General features: G+C 44.5%; 1 protein-coding gene and 1 non-coding gene across 2 annotated transcripts in view; one reads left to right on the plus strand and one right to left on the minus strand.

The window, feature by feature from the left end:
• Window positions 1-11,474, minus strand: part of RMND5A (required for meiotic nuclear division 5 homolog A) — a 53,214-nt gene extending 41,740 nt beyond the window's left edge. The window contains exon 1 of the mRNA XM_060117490.1: window positions 11,204-11,474. Coding sequence (XP_059973473.1) covers window positions 11,204-11,345 — 142 coding nt within the window. The 5' untranslated portion in view covers window positions 11,346-11,474. The remainder of the gene's footprint in view (window positions 1-11,203) is intronic.
• On the plus strand, window positions 762-833 carry TRNAE-UUC (transfer RNA glutamic acid (anticodon UUC)). Its single transcript has one exon. It is a non-coding gene; the product is annotated as a tRNA-Glu (tRNA).
• Window positions 11,475-19,280: the final 7,806 nt, after the last annotated feature.

Below are 19,280 nucleotides of genomic sequence, written 5' to 3' on the forward strand. Positions count from 1 at the left end.
AAAATTTAAATATCCAAGTTTATAAATAATACATATATGGCATTTGAGCTCTTCTGAGTTATTAAAAGTTAACTCCGCTTTCATAAAATGGACAGAGATTTTAAATTTGGAATTAAGGGGAAAGCAAAATGGCACACAAGTTTTAATACAGATAAACAGAAAGAAATCCATTTACTAAACATAATCCTAACTGTACCTAAATGAAAACTCAGACCTCACAGAACTATACTCCAGAATTCATTCTAGATTAGTTCCTTTAAAAAATAATTAAAGAGGGGTGCTTCCCTGCCGGTGCAGTGGTTAAGAATCCTCCTGCCAATGCAGGGGACACAAGTTCGAGCCCTAGTTGGGAAGATCCCACATGCCGCGGAGCAATTAAGCCTGTGCTCCACAACTACTGAGCCTGTGCTCTAGAGCCCGTGAGCCACAACTACTGAGCCCGCGTTCCACAACTACTGAAGCCCGCACACCTAGGGCCCATGCTCCACAACAAGAGAAGCCACCACAATGAGAAGCACGTGCACCACAATGAAGAGTAGCCCTTGCTTGCCGCAACTAGAGAAAGCCTGCGCACAGCAACGAAGATCCAACACGGCCAAAAACAAATAAATAAAATAAATTTATTTTAAAAAAAAAGGGGGAGGGAGAAATCACAACATTAAGAGTCAATGAACATTTGAGTGCTGAATGCCTTGTCAGCAGCGTTGAGGGTACGGATTAAGTGTTCTATACAAATTAAGAAATTTAGGATGGGGAGGAATTCCCTGGTGGTCCAGTGGTTAGGACTCGGCACTTTCACTGCCGGGGCCCAGGTTCGATCCCTGGTCAGGGAACTAAGATCCCAAAAGCCCAAACCGAACCAAACCAAATTAAAATAAAATGAAATATTATCTCAGTAAGCATGACTAAAAACAAAAAAGCTTAAAAAGAAAAAAAGAAATTTAGGATGGGAATAAAAGGGAATGAAGGATAAGAGTCCAAGACTGATTCTAAAGAAGTTGTTGACAAGGTGAACATGGATGTGCTTACAAAATGTTAAAATAGAAAAACTTGAAACTCTAAAAGGTAAAGCTGGTATTAAAAATAATAATAAAAGGGCTACTTCATACTGTGAGTAGCAAACTACACTGTGGCCTATTGACGTCCTGAGCTTCTTATGAGCTACCTCAGCACCTAGAACACAGCAGCTGCTCAACAGAGATTTACTCAGAGGAAAAGGAAAAGGCACAAAGAGAAAACACTCATTTTTTTTTCTAGAGGCAGTACATCCTGAAAACAAAACAAACTTTTTGGTATGTTAATAGCTGGCAAATGTACAAAGTAAAGGATAGTATTTGTTGGTCAACCTCTGACCTTTCTGAACAGAAAGGTAGATTCACAGATAGGTGTTCTGATCCACTGCACCAAATCACAGCCTAGTGGGCTGCAAAACCAACCACAGGCGAAAACAAAAACACAAAAATTTATCTTTAAGAGCTAAGTGACATGGTACAGACTAACAGCGCTCCTGGAGCAGAGAGCAAGACCAACATGATGGGCACAAGTTTGAACGGTGACGCTCTACAGTAGCCTGTGAGGCAAGAACTACCCAGAGAAGAAGAGGAGGAGGAGGCAGGCACAAGTTTTTAAATGTCTGCTAGATATATATATACATATATATATATATATATATATATTTTTTTTTTTTTTTTTTTTTTTTTTTTTGCGGTACGCGGGCCTCTCACTGCTGTGGCCTCTCCCGTTGCGGAGCACAGGCTCCGGACACGCAGGCTCAGCGGCCATGGCTTATGGGCCCAGCCGCTCCGCGGCATGTGGGATCTTCCTGGACTGGGGCACGAACCCGCATCCCCTGCATCGGCAGGCAGACTCTCAACCACTGCGCCACCAGGGAAGCCCCTCTGCTAGATATTTTTAGAGAGCCTGTTCGCTCCGTTCAAATTAGAAATATAGAGAATTAATCTCTAGACATCTATTTATCTCTGAAATGAATAAGTGAACCAGATAGGGCTTCTTTTAGCATTTGAATGTGGGTTTCACATTTAAAAATCAAACCCAAATTTCTACCTTCCCCTCTCCTAAACCTCCCATTTTCCTCCTGGTTCTATAATTGTCTACCTGTCATTCATGCTCAGACCTTAGATTAACCTTTGATTTTTCCAGCCCTTCTCTCCTACTCTGCACCAAGTCCTGGTAACTCCTTCCCTCAGGAGAGCCCGCGCATGGGTCTCCATCTCTACCACCACTACCCCAAAACAGGTGCCTATTTCATCAGATCGAGGTTGACAATAAACCTTAACTAGGCTTCTTGCCTCTAGTCAAACCTCACTCCCAACTCCGATCAACTTAAATGCTAACTGGTCTCAGATCATGTCCCTGTCCCTTCCCTGTTCAAAATGCACCCCCCTCCCCTGCCCCAAGTCATTCAGTATCTTCCCAGGCTACCGCCCTCCCTGAGAGCCATGACTCTATAAAACCTGATTCCAATTTAATTTTCATTCTTTTTACTCGTATCTCCCCACTCTGGTCCTTCACTGTTCCCAGGACGCCTCTTGTACTCTCACTTCTCCACACCTTTGTTCTCGCCAACCTCTCTCCTGGCCCCCCCGCCCTATATTCCCACTCTCCACATTCAGTCTGTTACTGAAACTTCCCACAGGTTAGAAGAGTCTGTCCCTGTCTCAAACCCTACCCTACTGTTGGTACCATTCAATCAGCGTGTGGCCTATCCTCTACACACGGCCTTGCGTTGTAAAAACACCGGGCTCATCTCCCCAACTTCTCAGGAAGTTCTTACAGTGTGATGAAGACGACTGCTTGTCCTCTGTAACTCCCACAAGATTTAGCCTAGTTCCACATATACTTGGTGATCAATAACTACTGATCAAGGGCTCTACAGTTCAACTGAAATAGCCCACCTCCAAGCAGCTCCTTCTAAGGAGTCCGCTCTTCCCATTTCTCTGAATTGCTGGTAAATATACCAAGCAGAAACACTGTTATCTAGTATAGTGTACTGTGCTATGGCCATGGTTTTTTCCCCTCTCAAATGTAAAAGTCTGGCCTCATCATCCAAATAAAGCTCCTTGAAGACTCTGTTTTGTATACCTTTTGAATATTCCTTATAGCAGCAGTCCCCAAACCTTTTCGGCACCAGGGACCAGTTTCGTGGAAGACCATTTTTCCACGGACCGGGGGGTGGGGTTGGTTTGGGGATGATTCAAGCGCATTACCTTTACCGTGCACTACATTTATTGTGCGCTTTATGTCTGTTATTATTACTTTGTAATATATAATGAAATAATTGTACGACTCACCATAATGCAGAATCAGTGGGAGCCCTGAGCTTGTTTTCCTGCAAGGAGATGGTCCCCTCTGGGGGTGATGGAGACAGCGACATCTGAAGTGTGGTGCTTACGTCCAGTCTACTGCGTAAGATGCACCTTAATTGTCACCTGCCACTCACTGATAGGGTTTTGATATGAGTCTGCAAGCCATTGATTTATTACGGTCTCTGTGCAGTCAGACCTCTCTGCTAATGATGATCTGTATTTGCAGCCGCTCCCCAGCGCGAGCATCACCGCCTCAGCTCCACGTCAGATCACCAGGCATTAGATTCTCGTAAGGAGCGCGCAGCCTAGATCCCTCACGTGCGCAGTTCACAGTAGGGGTTGAGCGCCTACAAGAATCTAATGCCTGATGATTGGACGCGGAGCTGAGGCGGTGATGTTAGTGATGGGGAGCGGCTGTAAATACAGATGAAGCTTTGATCGCTGGCCCGCCACTTACCTCCTGCTGTGCGGCCCGGTTCCTAACCGGCTACGTCCTGGCCCAGGGGTTGGGGACCCCTGCCTTACAGTGTTAAGCAGACCACTGGACACAGAATGGTAGTTAACAAACACCAGTAATAAAGATAACTAAATAGTCAGAGTGTCTCAATTAAAACACTGCTTAACACTGCTTAAAGGTACAGACCTTAAAAATAACAAGTAAACCTTGTTTTACAGATTTCAAAGCCAGTTCATATCATCGATTTAATTCCCATAACTCCGTAATATAACTTACCAGTCTACTGAAGAGGAAAGAGGCTAAGCAGGATTGTAGAACCAGTGAAGTGGGTGGACAAGGACTCAAATCCAGACCTCCTGAGCTCAAGGACAGACAAAGCTTTATGTTCTTCTCCACAAGCGCAGACTCATCCTCTTATCTCCTGAACTAGCCTCCACCTTCCTGGAGGACTGAGGCCATGAATACAATGTTTCTTTTTAAAGAAGTCTCTCTTTATCTCCTCCCAAATGTCTTCATATACCAATACTAAGATATTAAATCTATATGGATTCCATAGATACAACAAACTCATCAAAGATAACACACTGTGCCCAGGCCTCTTAAGTGGAGAAAGATTTGGCAACATAAGCCTTATGGACTCCGTGAACAATGTTCCCAAATAAGGTGAAAGCTTATTTCTAAAAGCCTCAAGTTCTGCCAGAGATTCTAGTCTCTGTTCTTTGAGGCTTTAGACTGCACGTAATCTAAGAGGAAGGCCAGACGAAATGCCCTGTTAAGAGCATCACCTCCCTGGTATCTATCAACTTCTGCGAGTTACATGGAGCACCACAGGACTCCAAGTACACAGCTCAGGGCCAGGCCCACCCCCCACACAGTTCTCCCCTCAACTGCATTTTGGGGTCATTTTCAAAGATTTTACAGATCAAGAAGCAGGGCCCCAAATAAAAACAAGACAGTTTTAATATCCCAAGTGAATAGCAGTTTGCCTAAAACACCACTCTCACTATTCTAACTACTAAGATTAAGACATGAAAACAATGGAGATTTCTCTACTAACTCTAGTACGACAGTGTCACAGAAGTGTTGGCAAGTTTCCCCCTTACCGATGTTATTATCCAGAGTTAGAAACTACTTAAGAGATAAGAGAACCCTAGGAAAATTATTTTATTATACCAAGCATTAAAGCAATTTCAAATAAGTTCCCAAAGGTAACATGAATTGAGTTGTACTCTCTAGTCTACAGATTAAGTCATACCAGCACCTCAGTATTTGAATTATATGAACATTACAGGTAGGAGCCAAGGCAAAAGCTGAGAAATAAAGAAACCACCTCAAAGAGCACTGTTATCGGGCCTCCCTGGTGGCGCAAGTGGTTGAGAGTCCGCCTGCCGATGCAGGGGATACGGGTTCGTGCCCCGGTCTGGGAGGATCCCATGTGCCGCGGAGCGGCTGGGCCCGTGAGCCATGGCCGCTGAGCCTGCGCGTCCGGAGCCTGCGCGTCCGGAGCCTGTGCTCCGCAACGGGGGAGGCCACAGCAGTGAGAGGCCCGCATACCGCAAAAAAAAAAAAAAAAAAAAAAAAAAAAAAAAAAGAGCACTGTTATCAAATGTAACGTGTAGCTGCTCAACTATCACAGACATCTATCACTTCTGTCTGGGTGCAAGTCTTCCTTTCTAGAACTCTCTCCTCTGAGCAACGGTGGATCACATGGCCATACATCTGACATTTGCTAAGCACAGCCCAAGGTGTCTAATGGACTCCACCCACCGGGCCCAGTTAGTGATTCAGGAAAAGTTTATGACCTGAACCAAGACAATAAAGATATTCCCCGGTAATTTTGTTGGAAATACAGAAAACAGGCAAGTTCCTGTATCTGGGAACACAAGCAGTACAAGGGTGACATGAGTCCACTGGCCGTCTTTACTTCCATGTGGAAAAAGCTCTGCTGAGAATGAAGCCAACCATGGAAAGCACAGCTGAGAGAGGAAGAGAACAAAACCAGTCCTCACGACACCCTCTGTGCCCCTGGAGCCGCTGACCTAACCTCAGCCTTTTTAGTTATGAGTCAACAAATTCCATCTTAATTAAAACTATTCGGCCACCTGCAACCAAAAGGGTCCTGAGTAATATACTAGTCTGAATGAGTAAGGTGCCAAAGGACAAAGGATTATCTCCTAAGTGAGCTTGAAAAGGAATGGCGGACAGTTACAACTGCTTCTAAACGCAACTGGAAACACCAACACTAACCTATTATTATTATTCTCACCATCTATAAAATAGGCCCAAGTAGCTTGGTGACTGGTCTATTCTCTTCCTTGAGTATTTGAACAATGGCTACTGTTAATCCACGCAAACTTCTCTGACCTACTTATCTGCTACCTTCCAGACTAGATGTTCAACGTGGATGTCAAATTTTATTCAATTCAGAACTTTAAAGGCATTATTCTCTCAAGAGTGTCTTGTCGGGGCTTCCCTGGTGGCGCAGTGGTTGAGAGTCCGCCTGCCGATGCAGGGGACACGGATTCGTGCCCCGGTCCGGGAAGATCCCACATGCCGCGGAGCGGCTGGGCCCGTGAGCCGTGGCCGCTGAGCCTGCGCGTCCGGAGCCTGTGCTCCGCAACGGGAGAGGCCACAACAGTGAGAGGCCCGCGTACCGTAAAAAAAAAAAAAAAAAAAAAAAAAAAAAAAAAAAATGTTAAGAGTGTCTTGTCTAGCAAAAAGTTTGATTAACAAAAGGAAGACCAAGCTATGAGTCTACTTGAAGTACACCAAAGAATAAGGGTGAATAAAATAGACAAAGCACCAGTCCACCAAACCCTGATCCTTTTACAATTCATTCAACACAGTACACTCAACACTGGTAGGCTCTGAAAAGCAGAGAATTTACATATATAAATAAACATACTTTTCAATATGTATGCAATATATACAAACCAAATTCTAGAATGCCAAGTTATGCCTAACGTGCGACCATGGACCTCTGGTTTTTGTCTACTGACACAATACCACAAAAATTAGCTTGAAACATGACCATCTATTTTGTTTTTTCTTTCATGTTTAACTGCCTACTTCTCATTTGTCATCCTCAAATTAAAAAAAAAAAGGAAGCAATTCTGCAGGTAGTAACTAAATTCTCTTTGATTCACCAAAGAGATAAATAAAGATAGAGGATCATACTTTAAAAGAGTTTTATTACTAAGCGTCAGGCCACACACACACACACACACACACACACAAAAGGAGTTTTAGATGATAATATGTATTGATCACACCCACAAATGAAATTGTCTTTACCAACTTGCAAATTGAGATAATACTAAGCCTAAATCACAGTAAGTAGAACCACATGTCCAATGCCTCAAAGAAAAAATAAACAGTGATAAATTATCATTTCCCTGAATCCTCTTAAAATTTTTTCTGGAAACTAGCATCTCTGGCTGTGAAGTGGTCCAAGAATAAGAAAGACTGAGATGGAGATTTTTTTACTGGGTATCCTTTTTTATCATTTGAATTTATACCATTTACATGTAATATCTACTCAAAATAAATACAATTTTAAATTTAGAAAATTCCTTGAGAATCACTTTCAGAAACTATATTAGAACTCCCTTTAATAACAGCCTAAAAATAATAATTTTAAAAAATACTGTACATCCTTTACACTTACAAGGATTATGATTTTTTTCAAATATACCACATACATGTCATAAAACTGTTACCCAATTGTTTCAGCCTAATTTTCTATCACGAAATATGAATTTAGAGTATCAGCAGTACATGATATATAGTTCTTTTATGTTCTCCCTTTCACCATAGAAGTACAATGAGAAACAAAATACAAATATACCTGACAAAAAAAGATAATAAATAATCACAAGTCAAATCACCAAAATGTATCTATACCATTTATCTGTTAATCAAGGGCTGTCCAAAGTGTGGTTCCAATACCACTGATGTGAATGGTGACTTCAGTTGTATGTGAAATAATATTTTAATAGTTACCAATTTATTTTCAATACATAGTTGATTATCCCTAACACACCAAATCTATGATTTCACAAATATCATTGCCTAAAATGGGGATAAATCTACTTAAGTGAAATTGTGAATCCATTTGAAAAATAAGAGTGCACATGTGTGAGGGAAGTTGGAGAAGAACCAGCACATCACCCAAATTAGATCAAGGGCACTCTGTGAACAATCACCAAACAGCATCAACGGCATCAACTATACTGAATCTTAAATTAGTCCAAACTTCACACTTACAGGGAAACTCTCATTGAAAGGCTGATACAACTAAATGACAGCAGAGCTCTCCTCTTCCCTCAGAGTTGGGGAAATGCCACATGGGGCAATTTAGAGCAAATGAGAGATCTTAGGGCAGGCCAGGCAAGCACCCTTTGGGCAGTGTTTTCGATCTGGAATCAGAGTGGTGAGAGTGGACCTGGGTTGTCAATGGGCTTACAAATTAAACTCCACTGATGTTTGATCAGTTTCTACCACAAACCATCCTAACTGTCCTCACTTGGTATAGCTGTCCGCTCACAACTTTAGAAAAAAGAAATTTAAACATAAGAAAGTGTAATTCAGCCTCCAAAACTGACCTGATCCCCTGACCCTCGCTAATGGACACTTCTAAATCAGGCAGTCACTCACCAAGAGTATGATGCAAACTAGGGGATCTATGAAGTCCCCAAGATTCTACTTTATTCATACCACATTCTTACAAGAATATCACCACAAATGAGCCCAGAGAATGAGATCCAAAGCCCTAATGGAGGGTCCCAATTGGAGCCCCTCCCTCAGGTCACCAGAGGCCACCAGATCACTTGCCCAGACAGGTACATTCAGAGCCTTGAAAACTTCCCTTTAAACTTGAAAATGGAGTTCCAAATTCAGATTTCAGTTGATATAACTTTGAGAAGGGTATATCTAAGATTCAATGTAATACCCTGCAGAGAACTTTAGAAATTATCTGCTTTGAAAAATACCATAACCCAGATAATAAAGCATGATGTTTGTTGTGTTTATACATAAGAACACCATAAGAAAGTAGACTTTATTTTGAAAACTAGACCTGGCGCTTGTGGTACTTATTTTTCTTTCATGTTTTATAGCTGCCTTTAGTCACTTAATCCTATTACTAAAGAATTTGTTTAAAAGTCAAAGAGATTATTAATTTAAGACTGCAATTTTGTAGACAAGAAGGTAAAAAATAGGAGACTGAAGAGGGAACACACACAATTCACCACATCAGACTGTTTGAATAGCACAGCAAACTCTGTGGCTAATACCCCGCTGACCGTAAGTTCCTTGAAAAGTTCCCAAGCAAAGAGGTCTAAAGCTTCAGCAAGTTCTCAAAATTATTTTATCCATCTGGGATGGGCCCCAAATCCCCTAAAATGAGGCTCACAATCACATTCCCCTTCAATTAATATGCCCTCTGTCTTCTCATGGAAGAAAGGGATTTTACTTTCCATCTTCTGCCTCTCAAGCTCTGCCTATCCAAGCCCTCAATCTCTGACCTGGTCCCTAAAAATGAAATGTTCCTTCCACCGCTCCAAGTCTGCACCCTGCACCCACTCCTTCCCTTTCAGTCTTTAACAAAACAAAGATCTCCTCTCCAGTTGAAGGCAGAGGGGGCACACCTTCAGCCCCATTACTTAAGCAGCCCCTCACCCCTCAATCTGCATTATTTTTCTTAACTCCCAGTCACCTAGTTTATTTTAACAATTCTATGAAACTGCAAGCAAAGAGGGTCACTGACTCCCAATAGCCAAATACCAGTTGACCAACCTCTTTTTCTAAGCCTGTCCTTTCTGCTTCTGGGGGCACCTCCCGGCCCTCCGCTCTTCAAGAGGAGTTCAAGGCTGTGGTTAGATCCTAGAGTCTTTCTTCCCTGCAGCCTAAGTCATCTCCTTCATTCTCCTCCGTAGGAATGACACCAGGAAACCATCTTAAACCTTACTTTCCTCCCAAACTCCATCTATACATCTTCAGCCACCAGTAGACGTTACGCCCTTGGCGATCTTCATTGGCCTTTCAAGGCCAACTTTGTCCAAAATCAAGTTCACCAGAGCCGTGCCAGGAGTCCCACCCCGCTCCACCTCTCCTTCCCCATCACAGGCAGCCGTCTAGGTCTGCTCATTTTTCCATATTCATATCCCAAGTCCTACCCCCACTATGGTCTCTGGTTTGCTTCTTCCCCGGAGTTCAAACGTGACTGCCAGTGTCCACGATGAGATGCTGCTGTTAAGACTCCCTCACCATGGATGAGCACTAACTCTCAACTGAAAGCAGTCTGGGAAAGGAAGATGTACAAGAAGGAAGGAGAGGTGGAGAGAAGCTCGGCTATTGCCACTGTCCTCAATCGCACCTGCCACAGTATCGCCATCACCCCAGCTACCAAACCTCCCTCGTCAGAAACTTCTGTTCAGCCTCTGAGTTGAGAAGGCCCCCCAACCTCTTCAATAAATCCATTAAATAAAGTCCTTTACTTCTTGCTCAGAAGGAATCAACACTATGGATATTTTAATCTAAGGATACCAGACCTTTAATGTTCTTTAACAAAACCAAAACCCAAAACCCTTCCCAACCAGCTTCCACAAGTTAACTCTGGCAACGTATCTGCCCCCAGGGCCCAGGGCAATAATAATATAGGGGAAACACCTTCTAGAGAAAATCTGTTTTCTGAAAGGAAATCAAGTAAAAACTTGACCAGGTAACGCAAGTAACTAACAACTTATGTCACAATGTGTTTCCCGAGAGCTGCCTCTTGTCTCTTCGCAGGCTACGTTAGGAGAGCTGAACAGTTTGATTTAGCCAGTTTCCTAGGAATCGTGTCGGTGCCGCTGCGGAGCTGAAGAAAAGCTACTTCTACACAGAGTCAAATTATGGACTTGCAGGAGCGGCTGTTCCCTTAATCCACAGCTAAGAATAACACTCGAGTTTCTAATTTAAGAAAAAGAAGAAAAAAACAGAGAGGAAGAAAGGCGAGGAAAGTAAGTCCCCAGGCTAAGTGTTCGGAGCGGGGGAGGAGGAGGGGGCTCGCTGCACTGACCCTCTCATGGCCCAGATACTTGGGCCCAAGGCAATTGACGAGGAGCGCCCACCCCGGGAGGGTAGCAGTTTGCAGGTGCGAAGGACCGGCCCCTATCCCCGTTTAACGCGGGCTGGAGCCCGTGGCTCCGGAATGGGTTTCCGGGTGGGTTCGCGCTGACTCGTAATTAACAACGAGGACGGGGAAAGGTTCGAGACAAATCGGGCGAGAGAAGGAGAAAAAGTCACAGGGGCCTGGTGGGTCTCCGCGCCACGGGGAAGGCGGGACCGGGCCCCCCTGAGGGCACCCTCCTAGCCCGCCGGGGCCTGAGGGACGCGGGCGGGTGGGCCCGGCCCCGCGCGCCCACCCGGGCCGCCCTACCGTGGCTCTGCAGGATCTCGTGCTTGAGGCCGCCCGTGTAGTCGATGAGCTCCTCCAGGCCGCGCTCGCACAGCTGCCCGTAGCCTGAGAACTTGTGCAGCACCTTCTCCAGCTCGCGCTCCACCGTCACGCACTGATCCATCCCGGAGGCGGCAGCGGCGGCGTTCGGCTGCCCGGCGCCCGGGTGTCCGCAGCCGTTCGGCCCGGGCCCGGCCGAGGCCGCGTCCTGCTCCTCGTCCCCCAGGCGGGCGGCGCGGGCGGCCGAGGCGGCGGACGCGCTAGCCCCGGCGCCGGGGGACCCCGGCGAAGCCCGTGCCCGCCTGCCCCATGGCGCCCCGACCCCGGCGCGTCGCCGCTGCTCCCGCTCGCTGGTCCCACCCGACCCCGCGCCCCCTCTCCCCGCGTTCGGATGCCAGCCGGGGCGCCGCCGATTGTTTTTGTTTTCACGGGAACCGACCGATGACCTGGTTCTCCCGGGCGGCACCAAGCGCCGCCGACCCGAGGGGGAAGCAACCACCCCAGCTAGAGAAGGAGGAGGCGCGGGCCGTACCAAGCGCACCCTCGAGGGGAGGGCAATCCGGCGAGCGCGGGCGGAGGAACGCGACGAGCATCCGCTTGCGCCGCCGCTCTAAAGCTGTGGGCCGTACCACGCGGGAGGTGTGCAAGGGAGAGGGAAAGGGTGGAGCAAGGACCCAATTGGTCCGAAGAGCTAAATAGGGAACTTTGAAGACAGCCCCAGCGATCCGAGAGCGCTACAACTACGCGCTCCGTAAACAAGAGGGTGGAAACCGTCCCGAACCACTCCGCCCAGAAACGGGGAAAACGAACCAATGGGCGCCGGGAATACATAAGGAACAAAAATCCTCCAATCCCTGGCCGAGGAGTAACCCTTCAGCCAATCCGAGACTAGGGGCCAAACCAATAGACTCGCTGTTGGAGGGGGTGACTTGGAGAGCATCCCGGGAAGCAAGTCGTTTCTAGAAAGCTAAGAGGGAAAACAAGGCAGAAATAAAAAGGTCTGTTTCCCGTAGGACTTCGCTCGAGCCCTGAGTTATTTCATCTCCCCATCACTCCTGGGGGTACTGTCGTTCCGAAGTTTTGGAAGAAGGACTTTCCGCCCCGGAGGAAAAATCAAGCCTGGCCAGGAGTGGTGGGTGGTGCTTCAGGCGAGGGTCGCTAACGAGAATGAAAGGCGGGGTGATTCTGGGCCGGGAGAGGGGGGCTGCCTGCTGGCCGGGCGCGGTCCGCAGTGCTGGCTCGACTCTTGCGACACCGGAAGGTCACATGCCTCACACCTCCACCCCCGCAGGCCTCGGCCCTTTGGCCCCTAGGCCTGGAGCCTCTCCTGACCGGTTGCCTCACCCCGCGTCTAATGAGGGCAGCTTCGCGGAATGCAAACTCGCGTCGGAGATCCTGACGGCCTGGCCCCTGCCTCTTCGGCGCCTTTCTCCTTTGAATCGGATGGAGTTACCCCCTTTGCGTAAATCCTTTCCTTGACTTGCCATGGCGCCTCCAACCTTGGCCTATACCTGCTTGCTCACTAAGCTGCAGCCGCACGAGGAGCCAAGCTGGTTCTTGCTTCAGGGCCTCTGTACTTAGCTTTTCTTTGGCCTTGGAAAGCTCTTCCACCTTGTCATCCACCTTGTCATTAGCTCACTTGTCCCACAGAGGGTCCTCCCCGACCACACTAATGTATCTTCTACCCTCCCGCACTCCCTCCTCCATTGGATATAATAAACTATATCATTTATTATAATACCTATTATACTACCAGTTTTATTCTTTTTGCTCTACTTATTAAAATCCGAAATGATCGGATTAAATTATTCGTTTACTTTTCTGTCTGCACCTCTTCAATAAAGTTCCACGAAGGCAGCCCCCTTGCCTGTCTTTTCTGTGCCTGGAACAGTGCCCGGCAACATAGTATGAAATCTTTTTTTTTTTTTTTAATTAAGGTAAAATCTCTTTGAGCCTCAATTTCCTTTTTTTATAATTTGGAAATAATCAGCATTAATAATACTTCACGTCATTGTTAGGAAAATTAAGTGAGATAATTTATGTAAACACCCAGAAGCACCTGATAACCACATGATAAATAGTGATGGTGGTTGTTACTCTTGTTGTCAGTTCCCAGGAGTAAGTCTGAGATGGCAGTTTAAAGTCATGGAATCATGTTGGTCTAGCACCCAATCCTTTATTTCTTGGTAGTTCTCAAGGGCAGCCCCAACTGTTGCTGTTACATATCTTCTTTCTCTTCCCCACCTAACCCGATTTCCTTTCTCCTTTCTTGGCAGGTGGCCCTGATTCCGGCTTCACTGAGAAAGTGAAAAACATCCAACTCCAGCACCCTCTGCCACTCTTCTCAAAGTATGTCTACCTATAGCATCCATTTTGTTAACTTGTCAAATACCTAAAGGAGGAAGAGTCCCTTCTCCCTTCCTAAGCTGCCAGCTGACCTGGGGACATGGGGGAAACCTTCATGTAACCCTCCTCAAGCTGTTTCCCTTTTCCTCTCAGTCCTTTCATGGCCAAACTGCCCAAACAAATCCTCTGCACTTGTTCCTCCTGTTTCTCCAAGGATTTCCTTGATAAGCTCAGTCACCCTTTTCTCACTCTTTTTTTCCCTTGACCTCACTGTAACACATGAAAATTGTGACTTACCATCACTTTTAAAATTCTTCCTTCACCTTCAGGGTATTGCCATGGTATGGTTCAGTCACCCTTCTCCCTTGCTGGCTCTTCTTTTCCCTTTAGTCACCTATGTGGATGAGCATTCATCCCAGGTTCTATCCTCAACCTTCTCTTTTCCCTTTACCTGCTATACTGCGAGAACACATTAAAATTGCCCTTCTCCAGCCTTGACCTGTCTCATAAACCAGCTTCACATTCCCCCCAACTAGCAAGACATCATCATCCAGAGGACTCATTACCTCCAGTCAACATGTCAGAAACAGAATCCGTATTCCCCTTCTACAACAGACTTTCCTCCTCTTGACTCCTCAGTTTTTGTCAGCATTACCTTAACTCTCCCATGGTCCTCTGTCACTTCACCATCCTCATCATTAACTTACCTCTAGGATTCTTGAAAACCTTTTCCCCATCAGACTTCTGGACTCCACTAACCTGTTTCCATTGCCAACTACATCCTTCTCAAGATCCGTTTACTAAGCTGCTTTCAGTCACCCCAGAATTATTGGTGCTTCCCAGGATTTTGTCCTCATCAGTATCCCTAAGGATAAAGATTGTCTCACTCCCTTTTCCATTCACCCTCCACATGTTCTGTTGAGTCTAACTTCCTAATGTCTTAAATGAGGCTTTTTAGTTTCTGCATCCTTCACCTTCCTTAGTACTTTTTTTTTTTTTTTTGCGGTACACGGGCCTCTCACTGTTGAGGCCTCTCCCGTTGCGGAGCACAGGCTCCGGACATGCAGGCTCAGCGACCATGGCTCACGGGCCCAGCCGCTCCGCGGCATGTGGGATCTTCCTGGTCCGGGGCACGAACCCGTGTCCCCTGCATCAGCAGGCGGACTCTCAACCACTGCGCCACCAGGGAAGCCCCCTTAGTACTTTTGACATGTTTCCAAGGTTATAATTGCTTCTCTTACCTGCCTTTATCTCTTACCTCTACAGTCCCACCAGGTGAATCTTCATTCCCCTCAAAAGGTTATAAGAATTAAATCAGACCAAAAAACAAAAGAATTAAATCAGACAATCCATGTAAGGCACTCAATATAATAATGACTGGCATATGATAAGAGCTATTATTATCCACTGATCAGAAGTAATCACGACTCCCCATGACTTATAGCTTCAGATCCTAATTCTCAGCTGCATGGTCTGCCCAGCATAGTGACACATCACAATCCCCCTTCCAAACACTGGGCACTCTCACACGTTCAAGGTGAATTGAGTACAGCTTCTTCATGCTTTTTCTTCTTCTAGAATGCTTTTCTTTATTCTCAGCTACTCAGATCCTCCCCTTTCTTCATGTAACAGGACAGTTCCTATTACTATTGATACCTTTCACTATCGATACCTTCCAGATCTTGGTCTACCACTCCCCAATATGGTAGTCATCAGCCATAAGTAGCTATTTACCTAGAGGGGTGGGATAGGGAGGGTGGGAGGGAGGGAGACGCAAGAGGGAAGAGATATGGGAACGTATGTATATGTATAACTGATTCACTTTATTATAAGGCAGAAACTAACACACCATTGTAAAGCAATTATACTCCAATAAAGACGTAAAAAAAATGATGATCACGGAATAAGCAACCTGCAGAAATGCAAAAAAATTTTTTTTTAATTAAAATTTTTTAAAATTCATTTTCTCAATTGTACTAACCACATTTCAACTACTCAGTAACCACACATGGCTAGTAGCTACTGTGTTAATTCAGCACAGTATGAACATTTTCATTGCTGTAGAAAGTTCAGTTGAACAGTACTGACCTAGACCATGACCATAATAAAGTTACCAGCCCCTCCTTTAACTGCTGGAGGACTTCGCTCTTCAGTCATTTAATGCTTAAATGCATACCGCCCCTGTATGTTTAGTTAACTTTTCCAGTGTGTACCTTGTTTTCTCAACTAAATTGTTAGCACCTAGGTCAGGGCTGACTCTTCTTTCCTCTCCTATGATTTAATCAGCACAGAAATAGGGCTCTAGGTATTTGTTAAAGGAAAGAAAATAAACAAGAAGAGAAGAGGCCTCACATTTAACCGAGGAGAGAAAAATAGTAATTTTAAGGACAGAGATCTTTATGTTCTCTCCCTACTTTGTATTGGCCCTTCCTACCCAGTGCACAGTTGCTTTAAGCCTAAACCTTGATTTCTCAGAGAAGGGTCTCCAGAAGCAACAACCGAAAAATTCCATTTTCAGAACAACTGCACATTATTTTTCTATGATTGCATTTTTACCACACAACAAAAAATAATTCACTCACACACGAACACCAACCAGCCAACAAACAAAAACCCCGTCCAGTATCAAATGGACTCCTGCCCCATATTTTGTTCAGTCTAGAGAACCTCTCATTTGCAATTATTCTGGTCTTTGCATTGGTCCTCCCCTCCACTCCAGATTCCTTTCTCTGTAACATTTAAGAAAACAATCCAAAGAAAGAAAGAAGAGGGGAAAAAACCCCTTTGTCTTATGACCAAAATACATGTTCATTGTAAGAAAATCAGAAAACACAAATAGGTAAGCAGAAATAATGAACCCGTGAAATCCCAAGACCCAGAAAAAAAAAAATCAGTTTTAACATCTGGGGTGAATTTCCAGAGTTTTTCCTGCGTATACACACAGACCCATATGTAGCTCTCGTTATATGTAACTATTTTGTAAACCGCTTTTACTGTCCACTTAACATTTCTCTAACAAAAAGAAGTTTTTAGAACTGCTTGTGCCATCTTTTTGAAATGTTTAATAGTTAACTATAACTTAGCATTCACCCTTATTCTCATATGTATTCTTTTCATTTTGACTTATTCTTAGCTTGAAACTAGACAGAGGTAAGACAGAAAAAGTCAAAATTTGATCTTTCAGATTTGAGAATCTATAAAAACACTGCTTTAAAAATATGCTTTTATGCAAAATGCACTTTCAGATATGAGTAAGAAAGATTATGTTTATAATTGTAAAAAACAGACCTTGTGAAAGAGACCTTGCTCATTTACTGACTGTTCTAGCTGACAGCCAATATGAAAGTAAGGTTAAATTGACAAAATGCGTTATTATGAAATGCTGGATTACAAAAAATAACATTCCTTTTCATCATTTCTTTAAACATCAATTTTCATCATTTTTAAGTCAAAAAAATAATCTCCACATGGACATTTCTGGAAATTGCTACTAAGAATAATTTAAGAAATGGGTGGACTTCCCTGGTAGCGCAGTGGTTAAGAATCTGCCTGCCACGGGCTTCCCTGTTGGCACAGTGGTTGAGAGTCCGCCTGCTGATGCAGGAGACACGGGTTCATGCCCCGGTCCGGGAAGATCCCACATTGCCGCGGAGCGGCTGGGCCCATGAGCCATGGCCGCTGAGCCTGCACGTCCAGAGCCTGTGCTCCACAACGGGAGAGGCCACAACAGTGAGAGGCCTGCCTACCACAAAATAAAAAAAGAAAGAAAGAAAGAATCTGCCTGCCAATGCAGGGGACACGGGTTCGAGGGGACACGGGTTCGATCCCTGGTCTGGGAAGATCCCACATGCCCCGGAGCAACTAAGCCCGTACGCCACAACTACTGAGCCTGTGCTCTAGAGCCTGCAAGCCACAACTACTGAAGCCCGTGCACTGCAACAAGAGAAGCCACAGCAATGAGAAGCCCGCACACCGCACCGAAGAGTAGCCCCAACTCGCCTCAACTGGAGAAAGCCCACGAGCAGCAACGAAAACCCAACGCAGTCAAAAATAAAATTTGAAAAAAGAAATGGGTGAAAGCATAGCTACTAGCAAAAAATATTGATCTGAATGTTTTTCACTTCTTTTATATCTCCTCTGTGGTTTGGGGCATATGGCCACTTACATGCCTGTTGGCCGACATGGATGATACTTGCCTGCCGTAATAACCTACTGTTAGGGATTGGACAGGCAGTGTTGACAATAATGCCTTTCTTTCTGTATCCATTACCACCTTCTTTCAGCATCAGTAATGTTTGTAGAAGACAGCCTCTCTCTCCAGCAAAGCCCATCCCAATGTAGCCTTCACCCCTTCTGTAAGCCACTCACTGGTTGCCTTCTGGTTTAGATACCCCCTTATAGATCTCTACGAGGATGATATGTAGGCATTGCCCTCATATATGACGTCCCGTAAGGAGGTATTTACACCTTTTGGACCTGCTCCCTCAAGTTTTATTGGTCTGAATCTTTTTTCTTTTTGGAATCCTGGTGTCTTTCTGTACTTTCGTTTCCTGCTCACTCTTTTGTGTGGTTTACCAGGTCAGGTGTAGCCAGAAGGGTGCTAGCGCTGTAACCCTGAAGTAATTCATTCAACCCCTCTCAGGCTCAGTTTCCTTATATATAAAATGAGAAGCTTGAAATAGATGACCTTTAAGTCCTTTCCAGTTCTAGAATTGCAGAGATGTCAGTGTTTATTAAGCAACATGGGAGGTACTACACAGCAGAACAGGAATGGGTAGGTGCACCCTCCCTGCTTCTGAAAGCTTTGATTCTGAATCATTACTTCCTCATTATGGAAATGCAATGGGTTTTTTACCCACCTTGGCTTTGTTTATTTATCCTAGTAATAATAATAGCTGCCATTTATTGAGTGCTTACAATATGCCAGGCACTTTGCTTTAAATGTGTGATTATCCAAAGCAATCTTTTGAAGTAAATATTTTTATCCATATTTTACAGATGAAGAAACTGAGGCAGAGAGGGGTTAAGTAATTTCTCGAAGATTACCCAGCTAATACACAGTGGAGCTGGAATTTGAATTTGAATCTGTCTGACTCCAAAACCCATAAGCAGTGTACCTCAAAAAAGCAAAATTATGCTCCATGATTACTTGTTAACATGGAGTTTCTAATAAAACAAAAGATCATTTATCCTAAGTAGTGTGGTTAGGTAATAGGAGTCTAGGGCTAAAATTCACAAAAATTGTAACACTTCTACTTAAGATTCTTTGGTAAGAATCTTAACCAAACATCCTTTTTTTTTTTTAATAACAATATCTATTTCACCCACCTTGCAACATCACTGAGTTATATATATTTATTTATAAAGTAATATAAATATGTTTTCAGTAGTAAATGTATACAGGTAATTAGTAAATGTAGAAGAATATATATGTATATGTAGATATATAGAAAGTGTAAACCATGAAGCCCTATAAAAATTTGGGGTGCCGTTATGTCCTCTTATTATGTATACGTTTGATTCATCTGTTCATGTATCTTACTGTGCATCTCTTCAGGGCAGAGTCTAGGTTGTAAATTGTTGAAGTACAAGATTCATGACTTCTGACAACCTGGGGGAGACTCCAGATAGTAAACTAAGCAAGTGCTTAAAAATGGCCTTTTAAGACTTCCAGTTCCACAGACATGAAGTAATCCCATTCCTCCAGGCTGTT

The sequence above is a fragment of the Mesoplodon densirostris genome, chromosome 14 (assembly GCF_025265405.1).
Source record: "Mesoplodon densirostris isolate mMesDen1 chromosome 14, mMesDen1 primary haplotype, whole genome shotgun sequence".
NCBI classification, from domain to species: domain Eukaryota; kingdom Metazoa; phylum Chordata; class Mammalia; order Artiodactyla; family Ziphiidae; genus Mesoplodon; species Mesoplodon densirostris.